Here is a 17,997-nt window from a genome sequence, read left to right on the forward strand (position 1 = left end):
ACTTCACTCCCGATTAGTTACAGTGTTGGTGCAGGCCAGTCCTGAAGCAACAATTTACATTTAGAGGGGTAGAAGCGCATCCCAAATATTCTGGCATTGTTACTTAGTGCTACCAAAAGACTGCATTTTATCAGCGTCTTCGCCAAACAGGACTATATCATCTGTGTATTTTAAATCGATAAGTAGACCTCCTGGTAGGAAGGAGATCAATGCCCGAAAATTCAGTCAACGTACGTACAAAGGTCTACGTTGTTGCTGACTGACAGTCGACGAGGACGTTATTTCCACCAGTATGTCTATGATGAATTTGAACAAAAGTAGAGATTTAGTCTTGTGAAGCTGATTTGATCGGGTTGACAAATATAGTTTGTATTAGAATCAGTATTATTTATATCTGTTCGGTTTTTTTTCGCAATATGAATAATCAAAGAAGTGGATAATTGGATCAGAATTTCAATTTATGTACTGATATATATATGATGAAGTTTTGCATACAGATTATATTACTTAGTGTAAACGAATGAGTTTATTAAAAAATAATAATAATGACAGTAGTATAACTCACGTATTACGTATGCCTGAACACCGATTACCACGACAGGCAATGCTAACCGGTGTAGGGGATGGTTGGAAGAAAGTTAGGGGCGGCCAAACCAAAACGTGGCATCAGTGCTTGAAGTCACTAACTTCTAGTCTGAGCCATGTTGGTAGATGCAGACTACTTGGTTGGGGTCCGCGTGACTGTCGTAACCAATGGTTGGAGACTCTTGGTGACATGGCTCAGAATCGATCACAATGGCGTCGGTGTATACACTCCCTGTCTTCCCTTAAACTAAGAGATTAAAATCGCTTCATATCTTTCTTTCTACGAACCAATTCTTTCTTCTTGTACTATATCTCTATATGCAATCTTTCTCTTACATATTACCACCTTTGACCTAACCACTGCTATGAATCCGGTGTTCATCTTGCTGTGCTAATGAGGTATGGCAACCTGGGCCGATGCATACATGTGCCTGGTCCTACGTTGTAGCTGACTGACTGACTGAGTATAACTCATATACTAATTATAGAGTTATAATGTTTGTATAAGAGCTACTAGTACCATTTGAGTGTTTTTAATCGAAATAGATGGCGAAAGTTTCATACCTGTGGTATAACTTTTGAATGTATGGTGGTTTAGCGACTAGGTCACATCTAAATATATGCTTTCAAAAACAAGCTCTCATTTATGGATCATATATTAGGAAAAGAATTTTTTCCCCATTCTGTTCGGACCAAACGAAAAAAGGGATTTTAATAATACTTTTTAATCCTTTGATTGCGCGCGTATCGTTGACGACGCACTATGAAACTGGAATTCTGAAATAGCTAATCCTCAAGATATTCTATAATTATTGACGTTTCTCCCCTGTATTATTGTCGATCGAAAGGGGAACACATTCTTTTGTCTTTTTAATAGTTGTGGGTTTGGTACAAGTTTGGTTGAAGAGTAATTTATGTTAGACTCAGTCATCGCGTTAACTCTGACGTTAATAGTTCAACTTTGCAGCTGAAGATAATAATATTATTGAATAGCATAGAAACAATTATAAATGTTAATACAAGGGTTGTACAATCAATAATCCCATTACTTTTCTTTAGTAATTTATGATTAACTGGAGAATTGAATTTAAGAAAAGAAAATGAAATTGATGTAGAATAATTACCTTAGTTAACTGGCTAAGCATTTCCATTATTTCGTCTTGTACCAAATGTTCACAATGATTACGTAACCAAGACATATTCTTTTGAAGTATATTGTTATTTTCCCGACTAAATGCTGTATTCATTAATGCATTACGTTTAGTTGGAGTACTGATAGTGGTTAAAGTCGACAATGGTTTTAAAGAGGATTTCATTGGAGAAGTAATGCAATTAGTGGTAGACAGATTACGAATACCATGTGAGGATTGTAAGGATTGATGTAACGGAGCATCTTTATTGTTTTCACCGATAACAGCATTAGGATTGTTTATGAGACTGCTTAAATGTTTCCATAATAAATATGTCGACTGTTCAATTATGCCTACATATAAAAAATAACGTCAATTTGATAGAAATAAAATCTTAAACAATCTAATGTGTAATATTAATAAAATCGGATTGTAGCCTAGCAATGGAATACAGCAACTTTGCCTGTAGCTCTTCTAGAGTTACTGCCGATCCCAAGCCCGGGTAAAGGAGGAGGGTTTGGCATGAGGTTAGCGACCCCATCTCGTAGAAAATCAACTTGTTAAAAAAAATCGCTAACCAGAAAAAAATAATTCAAACAATTTGAATTCTGCCCTGAGAGTTAGAAGGTCTTCATTTAGAAGAATTATGATGCTTCATGGTGAAAGCCGAGTTCCTTCGGAAGCCACGAGGCCGATGCCCTTTCTAACAACTAGAGCAACAACTTTTATAGGTAGATGGAACGTCCGAACAATGTGGGAGACCGAGAAGACCAGTCGAATAGCAACGGAAATGAGGAGATACAATTTGATAGTACTGGGAATCAGCGAAACCCATTGAACCCAAGTTGGATAACAAAGGCTAAATACAGGAGAGATGCTGCTGTACTCCGGTCACGAGGAGGAAAATATTCCACACACTCAGGGAGTTACTCTAATGCTGTCCAAAGTAGCACGAAATGGACTTGTAGGATGGGAATCCCACGGATCCAGAATCATCAAAGCATCATTCAAAACAAAGAAGGAGGGGATCTTAATGAATATTATCCAATGTTATGCACCCACCAATGATAGCAACGACGACATTAAAGATCAGTTCTACGAGCGGCTGCAGTCAATCATAGAGAAATGCCCAAGAAAGGACCTCACCATTCTAATGGAAGATCTAAATGCCAAAGTCGGGATAGACAACACTGGATATGAAGATATTATGGGACGACATGGACTGGGAGAAAGAAACGAAAATGGGGAAAGATTTGCGAATCTATGTGCATTCAACAAATTGGTCATAGGAGGCACAATATTTCCACACAAGCGCATACACAAAGCTACAAGGATCTCACCGGACCACGCCACAGAGAACCAGATAGAACATATTTGCATCAATAAAAAAAATCCGAAGGACAATGGAAGATATGAGAATTAGGAGAGGAGCTGACATAGCTTCAGATCACCACCTAGAACTGGACAACCGGAAAAACGGCACTACAAAGGTTCAATACAACTTTCCTTCGAGATACTGACAGACTCAATGAATTCAAGATAGCTCTCAACAACAGGTTCCAAGCCTTACAGGATCTACTGAAGGAAGAAGAAACTACTATGGAGGACAATTGGAAAGGTATCAAAGAAGCATTAATTTCAACCTGTCAAGAGGTTCTGAGCCTCAAGAAGCATCATCATAAGGAATGGATCTCTATAAACACACTGGACAGGATCAAAGAAAAGAAAAACAAGAAGATAGCAATTAACAACAGCCGAACACGAGCAGAGAAAGTCTAAGTATAAGCTGGGTACATGGAAACAAACAAGCAAGTGAAGAAGAGCATTAGAGACGACAAGCAGAAATGCGGGGAAGAACTAGCAACGACGGTGGAAAAAGCTGAAAGAGAAGGAAATGTGAAACAGCTTTACGATACAACAAAGAAGCTAGCAGGGAAATATAATAAACCAGAGGGACCGGTCAAAGACAAAGAAGGCAAGGCAATCACTAAACTTCAAGAACAGCGGAACAGATGGGTTGAGTACTTCGAGGAACTCCTGAATAGGCCGGCTACAATGAATCCACCGGACATCGAAGCAGCACACACAGATCTTCCTATAGATGTCAACCCACCAACGACGGAAGAAGTCAGGATGGCCATCAGACAAATCAAGAGCGGGAAAGCAGCAGGACCAGACAACATACCAGCTGAAAGCACTGAAGTCAGACATCTAAGTAACTACAAACATGCTTCACCTTCTATTCAAGAAGATTTGGGAGGAGGAACAAGTGCCGATGGACTGGAAAGAAGGACACCTCATCAAGATTTGAACATAAAATGGACAGCTCAGAACCAATTATACGACTTGGACTTCGCAGATGACCTAGCCCTCCCTATCGCATACACACGAACAGATGCAGATAAAGACAGCCAGTGTAACAACAGTCTCTGCATAAGTAGGCCATGTCATTCAGGGACTCTAACTATCGGTTACTATCATCTCGTGGATCCCAACCAGGTAATCTACACATACCAACATGGCTCAGTCCACTTGTTAGTGACTTCATGGATTTGTGTCACGTTTTGGTCTGACCGCCTCTAACTTTCTTCCAACCTACTCCTACACCATAAAACATCGTTCGTTGGGGCAGTCGGTGGTTGGGTATTATTTTGACTGACTATTTATGATGCAAAGTTAATCAAACACGCATTCACACATTATTTACAACTTGCTGTAGAGATAATTATTGGAAAATTCGAAAAGAATTATCACAACACTTGAAGGAGTTTCTTTTTCCTCTACACTTTTAAGAAACGAGAAATGATTGTAATGGAATTCATAGATATATGTATAATATGATGTACAAAAGATGTGATAGCAGCAAAAACTAGTAGACTATATTTAAACATGAAGATGAATGATTCACTGTAATCAAACATGTTCAAGATATTTCCAGCATAATGAAGAACTAATTTAAGTTCTCTATCTTAAAGTGATCATTAGTTCACGTATAACATCAGTTTGGCAGAATTAGTGGCGTCAACAGACAAACACAATCGATCTCTTCAAGGATATCTGTAATTCATTATTACATTTTGCATAGATTAGGACAAATAGAACTACTGAGTAGCCTTTCAAAACACGTAAATTATCTCACAGGTTTAAGAAACGATGTAACAGTGCGAAAAGCTTAAGCTGACTACTTGTATTTATTGTGAAATGAAGTCGACCAGTAAGTGAAGATCGATATAAACAACATAAGATGTGATACGGTTGTGGATCGCTTCAAGTGTGCTTCCCATTAGTACAGTGTGTGTGAGAGAGAAGAAAACATATGGACAAGACCATAAAATCAATATTAGTGGTGAACTAACAATAGAGAGCATGGTTAAGAAAGTTTGTTCTAAGACTCGAGAAAAAAAACTAGGTGAAGATTAAAAATGGCCACAACCGTGTCACTAAATTGGGAGATTTCTAGCCATATCGCAAAGTTGCATGTAAATGTTTAAATAAAACGGTCGACACTACGAAGTGACCTTAGTTAGAAGAAACCATTGGAAAATAGGAAGCTCTAGATAACTGTCTCATTCTAATCAGGAATCAAACTCAGGATTTTATCCAGGTCATTTCGTTTTGCTGCACAAAAGCTTTCCAATGTCGTTGATGGTCAGTCGTGACAACTGAATCTCACTAGCAACGAATTTTACCTCTTAAAATTAGTAACTAGTGAGGATGTGATTATGTATTGGTGTGAATGTGTTGTGAGCTGTGAGACTCGATAATCTTAACAAACATTTTTACAGTAATACATAAAATGTCCATTTAAAGTGAGCTAGTATTCAGTAAACAGTTCAAAAATATCCAATACTAACACCTACCAATAAGTCCACGCAATTGAACACGTAGACAACTGACACCAAGTTGAGTTAATCGTTGCATCATTTGAATTTCAGCATTTTGATTTTCTTTACCAGCAGTAATTCGACTAGTATTTAGACGAAAAAACAAAACAAAGCAAGTAAACTCTGACTAATATAATGAAACTACTACTGCATGACTTAGATTTTATGCTAGTTGGTGCTTGTTAACCATGAGTACATCCAATCTTGTGGGAACTGATGCTGTTCGCCGTGGTAGCAAGATATGCGTCAACCAGTACTTGTCACCAACAAGTATTCACTTGATGGAAATTAATAAAGTAATGAGAGTGGGTGATCTGAACTAAGATGGTAATGATTAGCTTTAACGTAAATACACTTCTGTTTTTAACTTCATGATAATATATAACAATCAGAGTCTATCAATGTATGAAGATAGTGAAATACAATGAAAGTTGTTTGGAAAAAAGAAAACAATACTAATATGATAATAAGTTACATATTCAGAATTAATACCATGCTATCTAGCAATGATAATATCCTCCAATTAGCACTAAATCTTACTATGTGTAAGGTTACTTGCCCATAAATCGCTTGAAGGGTACACAGTTTTCAAATTGTACAAAATGTCTGTTTCACATACAAACAATATTGTTTTATTCCTTAGAAAGAAGAGAAAATATCATAGACAATTCTACATGACAAAGTTAATAGAATACATCCCAATAAGGGATAAGAACAAAAGAAATAGTTGAACAACAAATATGACTTTTATTACTTACTCAACAGAATTTAATAATTGTAAAGGGCATTTGAATATGATAGATGAAGCTTGTTTTAATTCATTAATTGGTAGATTTTCATTGAATGATTCAAACTATGATTTTATTTCAAAACAAGGCAAAGAAAAATTAAGAATATAATGAACATAACAATATAAGTAACTAATCAGTTCATAAATATATCGTGAAATATTACATCACTATTCAAAATACATCTCTGTTAGACGTAGCTACTTCATTTTTCTCCGTATCTAACAGAACACTATTGTTTATACAAGAGAGAGAGAGAGAGAAATCGTTTAGGTAGAGCTTAAGTCATATGATGAGCAAATATTTCACATTTGAGATCATCAGTCAGTAACAACGTAGAACTTCGTACGTACGTACATCAGTTTGAGTTGCCATACCACTTTAGCAAAAGGATGCAGTTGTCGACTCAAATTCCGTAGTGATAAAGGTAGTAAGAGTATAAGCAGTAATAGGAAAGATTAGGGTTTGTAGATGTTATTCAAGGAGTATAATACAGTGAAATAAATTTGGGAAGAGAACAAGTAAAGTTACATGAAGAATTCAGAAGATTAGAATTTGGGAGAACACAAAGAGTGGATGCACTTGCGCCATTGCAAACGATTTTCAGCCATGTCATTCAAGGTCTCTAACCATCGGTTGCTATCATCTCGCGGTCCCCAACCAGGTAGTCTACACTTACCAACATGGCTCAGTCCAAGTATTAGTGACTTCATAGACTTGTGCCATGTTTTGGGATCATAATTAACTGAATGAAGACAGTCCACAACAATTAAGGTTAATATATTCTTAATAGTACAATTACCTGCCACCTGCTTCATAGTGGACACAATGTTGATATTTCAAAATCAACCGAAATAATCATCATGTGTCTGGTCCTACATTGTAGCTAACTAACTAATTTAAAGTAAATTGTTTAAAAATAAAACAACGGACAACAACAACAACAAACAGATTGGATGTCGGTTCAGTGTTCTAGTTGGTTAAGCGCCTAGCGCGATACTGATAGGTCCTGGGTTCGAATCCCGCAGGATGCGGGATCGTGAATGTGCACCGCTGAGGAGTCTCATACTAGGACGAAACGGCCATCCAGTGCTTCCAGGTTTCCTATGCTGGTCTAGCTTCAATTGATTCATGATTTCAATTAGTGAAATTTCTAAAAAAAAATCTCCACAAAACCCCTTTCTGATAAAACAGAGAATAGACATTAAGACACACACACACAACAAACACAAGAAATAAAACAAATGGAATTATAACATACATTCAATAATTGAATAATTGATTGTCCAAATTGTTGTTGATTAATTTGTTCATTATAGATTTTATTCTTGGATTGTTTTATAGAATGACTATTATTATGATTATGATTAAGAAATTGTACATTGATTAATGCTAAACAAATTTTCTCTTTATTTCGTAAACATTTTAATGACCATTGTAATAAATTCATAATTAATGTTAATGTATTTTGAATTTTTATATTGAATGTTGAATTTTCTGATTTAAAAAATAAAAATAAATCATTCAATAAATAAATAAATAAAATACGTTATGATACAATTATAATTTTTTTCTGGTTAGCGTTTTTTTAGCGAGTCGGTTTTCTACGGGATGGGGTCGCTAACCCTATGCCCAACTCTCCTTCTTTATCCGGGCTTGGGACTGGCAGTAGCCCCCAGGGGTACTCTAGGTGGAGGGAGAAATTAAGAAGTGAATAGGACACACATTGAGGAAAGCACTCAACTGTGTCACAAGACAAGCCCTCACATGGAATCCTGAAGGCCAAGAGAGAAGAGGATGACCAAAGAACACATTACGCCGAGAAATGGAGATAGACAATGAGAAAGATGAACAAGAACTGGATGGAACTAGAAAAGAAGGCCCAGGACAGAGCAAGTTGGAGAATTTTATTTATTTATTTATTTGGACACATGAATATTGGTACAAGAGAGCGAGAATGCTAGTCGGCGGCCTATGTTCCATTAGGAGTAACTGGCGTAAGTAAGTAAGTTATGATACAACAATTAGCCAGTCAGAATATACAGTCTTACTTTTCATGTATTATAGTGATGAATGAATTCAATGTGGAACAATTCTTTATAAAGAATAAATGGAATGTGACTAGCAGTGAAAAAGGAGAATCCGCCTAGGAGAGTCTGAAAACCCTGATTCCAACCCCAATGATGCACACGAGTTTCAGTATCCTGAGAGAACAAATGGCTTATGGACCTATTGTTGGTCACCGGCTAACATGGGACTACATCACCTTACGTTGCTCCACTGTCTTGTGTATTAGACTTTTAGGTCAAAGGCTCAGGGTGTCCCCCCCTAACAAGACCATCTGGTTCGGTTTGAGTACCCGGGCAGTATCCCTGCCCTCACATTAATCGAATGATTTGTGTGGTGCATAATTTTTTGGTGTCTCGTTGTACCAATGTTTATGTGTTTAAGTAAATAAAAAAGGAGTGAAATCCAGGATACAATTTTCATCCATTTCGGGACTCGTAAACTGGATGCATTCGCATCGGAGAGTTGAAAACCATTATGAACTCACTAACTCAGTATATAATGTGTGGGAATTCGAAGTGAAAAACATTGGGATTCAGATTACGGAGTGAATATAGACTCTGAAATGTAGTTCCGTCTGGTTGATGAGTTTTAAATAGGACAAAAGACGTCCTGGATTCTACTGTTAGCCATATATCATTTATTATATTTAAAAAAAAACTATATCGAGGCGATGCGCACAGAATGCACATATATTCCAATTAAGAATAATAAAAATTTGCTCAAAATATCAACAACGGCATAATCAAAGCTATTGTAAATTAAATTGAATCTTTCTAAAGATTCATAACCATGAATCAGAAGTAATAATTGCAAAAGAACCAAAGAAAAAACCCAAAACGATACATTCGTTAAGTGATATATTGCAATATATAGATAACTGATTCGATTTTTGTGGCATATGGCTGCTTCGTCAAAACTATCAATTTCCAATTAACCGGATCAATTATTAGTGTATTACATAAATATCGTCACTGTTTTGACCCGACTCTAGCTACGCGAACGAAAATGTTAACACAATAGTGAGCGCAAAAAAAACTAAACACAATGAACGAACAGGATGCAACTATTCTTCAATAAAACTAGTACTATGTCCTCGAAGACTTTTAACTACCATACCCTCCACTATCAAAAAGGCAGGAAGCAAGAGAACTGTACCCCGATTTAAGTGACGATAATACTGGGAAAAATGCTACCTCCACGGAAAAAAATGGGTTAAAATCAAGATGGTAGCATCTATGGCGTTTAGATATAATGCCCAGGCTATGGCTAAGTACATTATCGGGAACAAACAATTCAACTAACTAACTAACTAGCCAAACACAAGGCGAAATAAAATCATTATCTATGACAGTAGTGTTGTTTGCTTTTCATAAGTAATATACAGCTAAATTGTTGATATTCAACGGTAAAAAATTGAATACTAAGCTTAATACATAATATACTTTCCTATAAAATAATCCAACTAAGAAACTAAACAGCTACACATATTCCTAATTTTAAATGAAAGTAAGACTAATGCTACATTTTCTGTGTGGAGACACAGTAGAATTTAAAATTTTAAGTAACAAGTAAGTTTTTAACTGATTTTCAACGAGTCACATTTGAAATAAACCAATCACAACAACAACAAAATCTGATGGTAAGTACAAATCAAGATTGGAATAAAAGATGACAACAATGATGTCACTGAGAAATATGAATATTAATCCATCAAGATGTTAACATCTTCTGATATGATTCATTGCATGAAGACTAGTATAATATCTTTAGATGCTATTCTTATACTTTTACCAACATATTGTTTTACACTAACCAGGACGATAGTGTACGTATAACGGATAATTAGTGGGGATCGAGAGTAAGTAACACAGGCACTAACTAATTCTGTCGGTGGAACTTCACAGTTTTATCACTTTTTGAATTAAACTGTTTAAAGATTCAGTCAGTCAGCTACAACGTAGGACCACGCACATATTTGCATCGGTCCAAGTTGTCACACCTGTTGACTATACAGAGGTGTGACGTCAGCAAGGTGTTTCCTCCAGACAACCAGCATGACACTGATGCTCCCACCCCCACAACTAGGGTTGGGGTTAGAAAAGGTCAACCCTAAAAATACACACCTCGCCTTATTCCACGGATATCCGTCTCCGATTGTAAGGTCTAATCAAGTACGGAGCTAACACAAAAATTACTCACAAAAATGTTGTGTGTGACCGACTTCAAACAGTTGTCCCTTGGGTACTACGGTCACGCTCTCATGTCATTAAGACCACCTCTAATCCAATTTCCTTTTCAAGTATCTCCAGAAGAACCCTTGCACGGTGTGGGCAACCGGGAAGTGATAACCACTACCATAACTCTAACAGCACTCAAAACCACTTTTTAAAGATTCAGTCAGTCAGTAACAACGTAGAACTTCGTACGTACGTACATCAGTTTGAGTTGCCATACCACTTTAGCAAAAGGATGCAGTTGTCGATTCAAATTCCGTAGTGGTAGAGGTAGTAAAAATATAAGCAGTAATCGGAAAGATTAGGATTTGTGGATGTTATTCAAGGAGTATAACACAGTGGAATAAATTTGGAAAGAGAAAAAAGAAAGGAACAAGAAGAATTCAGAAGACTAGAATTTGGGAGAACACAAAGAGCGGATGTACCGCGCCATTGCAAACGATTTTCAGTCATGTCGTTCAGGGTCTCTAACCATCGGTTGCTATCATCTCGCGGTCCCCAACCAGGTAGTCTACACCTACCAACATGGCTCAGTCCACTTGTCAGTGACTTCATGTGTTTGTGCCACGTTTCGATCTGGCCACCCCTAGCTTCCTTCCATCCTACTCCTAGATCATGAAACATCGCACGTTGGGGCAGTTGGTGGTTGGGCATACGTAACACGTGTCCAAGCCATCTCAACTGATGAAGTTTCACCACTTTATCAATGGATTAGCCATCCTTACCTAGTACCCGTTTCCTAACAACTGCGTTACTTACTCGATGGACCCAGCATATACAAGCAACGTTTCGAAGACACTTATGATCAAATATTACTAACCTATGTATATCCTCTACTCTTATCGGCCATGTTTCACTGCCATAAAGTAGGACGGAACGAACTGCTGTACAGTAAACCCGTCCTTTGGTTGATAGACGGATATCTCGCCTACGCCATAAATGACGCAAGTTGGCAAAAGCTAGTCGAGTCTTCTGTATCCGTGCTGAGATTTCATCACACACTAGACCACAAGGGCTGATCAGACTTCCAAGATAAAGATTTAGTTGAACAACTTCATATAGACCAAGTAAATCGAGGCGATATACTAACAAGTCTATATATATATAATAAAAGAAAAGAGTAATAATAATATCTATTTTTTTCCCATAACTTACCTTGTTCCGAATCAATTGTTGAATTATTATTATTATTATTATAAAATTGAAATAATGTACGTGTTGTATCATTATTTATATGATCCGATGTAAATTTACGTATTCTATTTACTGGTATACTTAAATATGCTATGAATACAAATAATAAACTATAAATCAGTTGGATATATTGTGTTTCAATAAATAAATATTCAAAAGCTAAATAATTATTATGAAATTTATAATTTCCACATAAATCATTCTCATCTAATAAGGATAGATTATTGGATTGAATTAAATGGATAAGTAATTCAAATGTATGTCGTAGAATTTTCGATTGAATAATTTCACGTTGAAGATTGGAATATCTAAAGAAGAAGAAAAAAAAGAGAAGTGAAAACCGAAAAAATTAAATATTTAATATCACAGAAAGGGATCTTGAGTATTCACGATACCACATCGCGAGATTCGAACCCAGGACCTATAGGTCTCATGCGAGAACGCTCAACCACTAGACCATTGAGCCAACATCCAATGGTGTCAATGTCTAACGTCAACCAATTCACGAAATTGAGCAACACATCTACGATTGTCTTCAGTGAGTTACTATCTCACAACATACCCGGTTGAACTCCACTGGTTACTGCTTCTCACTGAAACTTCAGAAAATACCTCTTGAAGCCAGTTACTAGTGAGTATACGTTGATTAGTATCAGAAGGGGTTTCGCGGATATTCTAGTAATTTCAAATAGTTGAAATCATGAGTCAATTGAAGCTAGAAAACCTGGAAGACCGTTTCGTCCTATTGTGGGACTCCTCAGCAGTGCACATCCTTGAACCCAGGACCTATAGCATGATGGTCTAGCTTCAATTGACTCATGATATTAACTATTAAAAATATTTAAGTCGATTAAATGAGGCATGAAAGGAATTACCTACAAAAATTTGACAATTATAATTAAAGTTGGCTGACAGGGTACTATGGTAATGAAACTTCTATAATTGCTTCAATGCATTGCTTTCAAATACCCTGGTACAGTAGAGAGTGGAGAAAATCAGCTCTCCCTCTTGAAATGTACTAATATAGCCACGGTCATGGAAGTACTAATCGTTGCTTTCTGGCGACAGGGATGCTATTAACGAAATTGAGGTAATGAAAAGCGAATATCTGGCGCTTAAACTGGGTATAAGTGGATGAGGAGAATCTTAAGGGAGTTGGAAAACTGTGATTACAAACAAATAATGTACATATGCTTCAGGATTCTGAGGAAAAAACCGTGTATAAACCCATTCTTAATCACCGGCTACTATCGGACCGCATCCCTTACGTCGCTTCATTATTGTTTGGATTAGATCTCTAGGTCAAACGCTTGTAAGGAAATTACCTGATTCGGTTTGTGCACCCTGAAAGTATCTCAGCTCCTCCGAATTTGGCGTTGTGCATATATAGCTGAGTGCCCCTTTGTATCAATTTTTACGTGTTTATATAAACAAATAAACTTCAAGGTTAAACAATCAGGAAAAGGTTGATGTGATTTGAGTACTTAGATAGTAGTAGTACCATAGCTCTTAATAACAATAACACCTACCTATGTGCCTATATTCCCAGGCGTCAAGTAAAACAAAATAACACCGAATACCTCGGTTTTATCATCGCTACATTATAATCAAGGGAATGACATGAGTGAAGGATATATATCACATTATTGCTAAGCTTGAGACATCATCACTGATAATTCATTGAAAATTTGGAAGGAAAAAAAACAAAATAATTCGTACATTAAGATTGAGATTTCTTTGAAATGACACGGTAAAGAATAGAGTAAATTTCTTAACAGTAAATCTTGTAGGACGGACAAAATGACCGCCTAGAATACTGATGTTACTACTGATAGTAATAATATTAGTAGTAAAAAACAAACTTACTCATCTGAGCACATTATACTAACTGGACTATTAAAACTTGGCATAATTAAACTAAACAAATTTATAATATTTGTTTCTGATGCAATCCATTGTATAAGCCAATTTGAATTGATTGGTTGATTAGAAGAAGTATTCGAATGATTGATGTAAGACCAATCTTGTCGGCTTAAAAATGTTACAATTGAACTGGCTAATTGTATTTCATTGCACATAAATGAACTAGAATGTGTATGTATTAGATTGACGATTTGTTGATTAATAGACATATGTGTTGTACCTTGAATAGAAGAGAAAAAAAAATCAAGTTGTACTACCCTACAAATAAATACAATTTTACACTAGTACTATAAAGAAATAACAGAAATGTAACTTGTTAGTCAGGTGTACACGTTTATATACTCCTTGATTTTGACCAACGATTATTCTATGTTTGAATGTTATACTAGTAGTGACGTAAAAATCGAAACAAGGTATAGTGAAGTGTGAATGTACGACAAAATGTTTGACCATTGAATGCTTTAAACACATACATAGCTGATTACTTTAAGTTTACACAAATTACTTACTTACTTACGCCTGTTACTCCCAATGGAGCATAGGCCGCCGACAGCATATAGATATACATAATGGTATTTACAATACGTGAAAATTCAATTACTATTCGTTTTATGGAGGAAAGGAAATCCCTAATTGTAGATAATATTCTAATTACCAGGAACTATAACCCTCTATTCAAGTAGAATAAAGTGAGATTGATAATGAATTGCTGTGAAGTATATATATTTACTAAACTGAATTGTTGTAAGTGTTTAATAGCGCAGATATGACATCACTTAACTGGTAACATTAATCTTCGAAACAAATAGAGAAAATTAAAGGTGCACCATACAAACTTGAATATGCTGTAAATGAGTCCAACACATTTTTCGGTAGAGTTTCGATCTCTGAGCCAACTGTGACCAATTCTGGAGTATGCTATATTACGTCCTCGTTTACTAGTCGTGATTATCACTGAGAACCCAAACAAGTGGTGTACATCTGTCAATATAACTCAGATCAATAGCCAACGAATACATTTTGGTTTGGTCATTATTCTATGCGATTCGAACAACAATAAATACTAAAAAAACATGTTTGATTGACAGTGTGCACACTATTGTAACACACTAGGAAAGCTGAATGAAAAGGTTTCAAATTGTATGGTTATTAATTGTTAGTCAATTAGTCTCGACAAATACCAACAAACTAGATAACGATATCCTTAATGGTTTTAACAAAGCAAAATGCACAATACAGTAACATACATAAAACTAAATAAAAACTTACCTAATGAATTTATTACAATTTTAGAAAGTCTTAATGTTGGAATCAATAATCCTGCCCAATTAATTTTCATTAATTCATTCTCGTCTATTTCACAACCAGGTTCTATCATTATACTACTGATAATGGATTCAATAAAATCCCAATAAATAGAATGACCACTTTTCCCAAGAGTGGGAGACGATGATGAGTAGGAGAAGTAACGTTGAAATTTAGACGAACGGAACCAGATTAAATCCATTAAATGATTCGATTCATTTGACCGATTCGGATAATGATGGTGATTGATGTCCTGGTATTGTTGATTATTATTATCGTTTTCACAAATATATAAACAATCTAGACCGTAAGAATAACAATTAGCTAAATTTGATGATGAGAATACATCACAATTGGCTAGACGATTTATGACTCCATGATTAGCTAAAATCTAAAAACATAAAATAAACAAACATGCATACAGAAGACAGTAGTGAACATTACGTAACACAAACGGTAACCAATCAATCGATCAATCGACCAGACAATAACAGTAATAGTAACTAATTCTATACGCATCGTTACTTTCATAAGTAAATCACAGCTAACAAAGAAACTGCCGTATATGTGCATCAGATCAACTTATTCTAAGAAATCATTTTAACCAAATGAAATGACCGATTAGTAGATGTAATGACGGTAGCAGTGGCAACAGAAAACGCTAGGCATGGACAACGTGAGTTAGGGGAGAATTAATGAATTGATGGAATGAAAAAAGAGTATAAGACAACTTAACAAGTGAATATCTAAGATGAGGTTGGTAGTGTTCAGTACCATGTCAAGCCAACATGAGTTATTCCAGCTTCCGGGCAAAAGACTTTATTCATTCTTCTGCAGTCATACTTTGAACTTCTCAGTTTACTCGCTTATTATATGAGTGTATGCATGTGAACCGCTTATCTTATCTGTAGCTTATTTTTTGTCTAGTTATAAATATTGACTCACGCTCGATCACCTTCTCCACTTTCCATTCTCAATGTTCATCTAGATGAACGAGTACTTAAAATAAATTCATCCCAGGCAACTCGTATTTGACTTCTTACTACCGCTATCACACAAACAGGGGTTAGCCTAGGTTAAATAACAGATTTATTCGTTCTTCTAAGTGGGAGTTAGATCAACGAGCCATTAAAGGACAAACAGTGGATGTATAAGCCCTATATTCCTACTGATTCTAAATCATATCACACGATATTTTCATTAGTCAGTTATAATAATCACGTGGCTCACAGCAACTAGGTAACTTCTAACTATGTACACGACATATTCTAACAGTCAGTAAATAAATAATTAAAATTCGATTCAATATACACCATATACAACAAATTATTCTAAACTTACCTTTGCACCAGTAGGATAACTGCCTATTCTGCATAGAATTGACATTTTTGACTGATACAATAAGTATGATGACATAATCGATGATGAATTCTCATTATGGTAATGATTATTATTGTTATTATTTGATTGAAGTGACAAATAATTAGAACGATTTAATACAGATGAATAATCTTGTAATTCAGTATTGACTGAAGTAAGAAATTTACCTATAATTTGTAAATCTTCAATTATAGTATCCAAAATATGCTACGATTAGAAATGATAAGAAAGAAAACAATGAAGGAATTTATTTGATGTAATATTGAGAAAGAAAAGTTTTTGGATATTTAATGTATCATATAATTAAAATAACCCATTGTGTGATTGAATAAAAGTAAAGAGAATTCATGTTACACAAAGTCTCCAACCATTGGTTACGATAATTACATGTATCCTAACCAGGTAATATCCATGTGTTTACCTATATGGCTCAGTTCAATAGTCAGTATCTTGACGGATTGATGCCATATCTCTATTTGGCATCTTCTAGTTTTCTTTTAACCTACTCCTACATTAGTCATCATCGTGAGTCAAGGTAGTCGGTGTACGAGGATCGGTAATACATGCAATAATCATCCAAGTCGATAAAGATTCATCACGCTATCAATTGATTTCCCATACCTAAGTTAAATCCTTATAAGAATTCAAAAACACATGTATAAATAGTTTTCAAATAATGACTAGTTGTCACTTACGTTCATCTTTCAACATTTACAATCGAGTAGTCTTGCTCCCATATTTATTTCCATTGCCGAAATTATTTGGTTTATATGTTCTATGGTAAACAACTTTCATTACTTCAGAAGGTAGAGACCATTGTGATGGTATTTCTTGAGTTTATCTGAAGTTCAACCCGCGATAGGACTTAATCATTTTATTAAGGAGCGTAAATACAAGCGGTTAACATATAACAGGGAAATTCTTGCGAATAAACGTACAAATGGAAAACCGGTAGCAGGGCAGTTTAAACCACCTTATCCCTAGTTTCTTGAGTATTATTAAACGACTAATCCAGTTCAACTTCATACAATTCAGATAATCTTATTAAACTTTATATTTCAATGAAAATGATATGATGAGAAGATAAATTAAAACAAAATCTAACCTGAATAGTTCCTTGATTGTCAAGATATGTAATTAATTGTTGAGAGCAACGATCAAATGAAATTAACAATTCTAATAAACTCATTGCAGCCAATTGAATCATTGTATGTCCATGTATTAAATCAGTGATTAATGTAGAATGTAATTGATTTAAATCAGAAGAATTTAATGCATTTGAATGTATTGTATTCAAATTGGTATTAGTATTAGTTGAAAAATTAAATATGGAGAAGCATTCCATTAGAGAAGTGAAATCAGTTAATGATACTTTATCATCTTTCAAAGATTGACCTAATTGAAAGAGTTAAAATTTTATGAATAATTAACAATATAATGTATTCAATACTAATTTAATCAAAAAGGCAGAAGTTAGAAATAATTAACATCTCAGAGAAGCACC

General features: G+C 35.3%; 1 protein-coding gene across 1 annotated transcript in view; it reads right to left on the reverse strand.

Moving 5' to 3' along the window:
• The window catches only part of MS3_00002440 (uncharacterized protein), a 50,078-nt gene that overhangs the window by 1,565 nt on the left and 30,516 nt on the right, over window positions 1-17,997 (reverse strand). The window contains exons 25-33 of the mRNA XM_051210035.1: window positions 17,599-17,888; window positions 16,455-16,700; window positions 15,078-15,504; window positions 13,752-14,028; window positions 11,847-12,193; window positions 7,649-7,884; window positions 6,358-6,452; window positions 5,576-5,682; window positions 1,710-2,068 (exon numbers count right to left, since the gene is read on the reverse strand). Of these exons, the coding sequence (XP_051075521.1) occupies window positions 1,710-2,068; window positions 5,576-5,682; window positions 6,358-6,452; window positions 7,649-7,884; window positions 11,847-12,193; window positions 13,752-14,028; window positions 15,078-15,504; window positions 16,455-16,700; window positions 17,599-17,888 (2,384 nt within the window). The remainder of the gene's footprint in view (window positions 1-1,709; window positions 2,069-5,575; window positions 5,683-6,357; window positions 6,453-7,648; window positions 7,885-11,846; window positions 12,194-13,751; window positions 14,029-15,077; window positions 15,505-16,454; window positions 16,701-17,598; window positions 17,889-17,997) is intronic.

The sequence above is a fragment of the Schistosoma haematobium genome, chromosome 1 (genome assembly GCF_000699445.3).
Source record: "Schistosoma haematobium chromosome 1, whole genome shotgun sequence".
Lineage (NCBI taxonomy): Eukaryota > Metazoa > Platyhelminthes > Trematoda > Strigeidida > Schistosomatidae > Schistosoma > Schistosoma haematobium.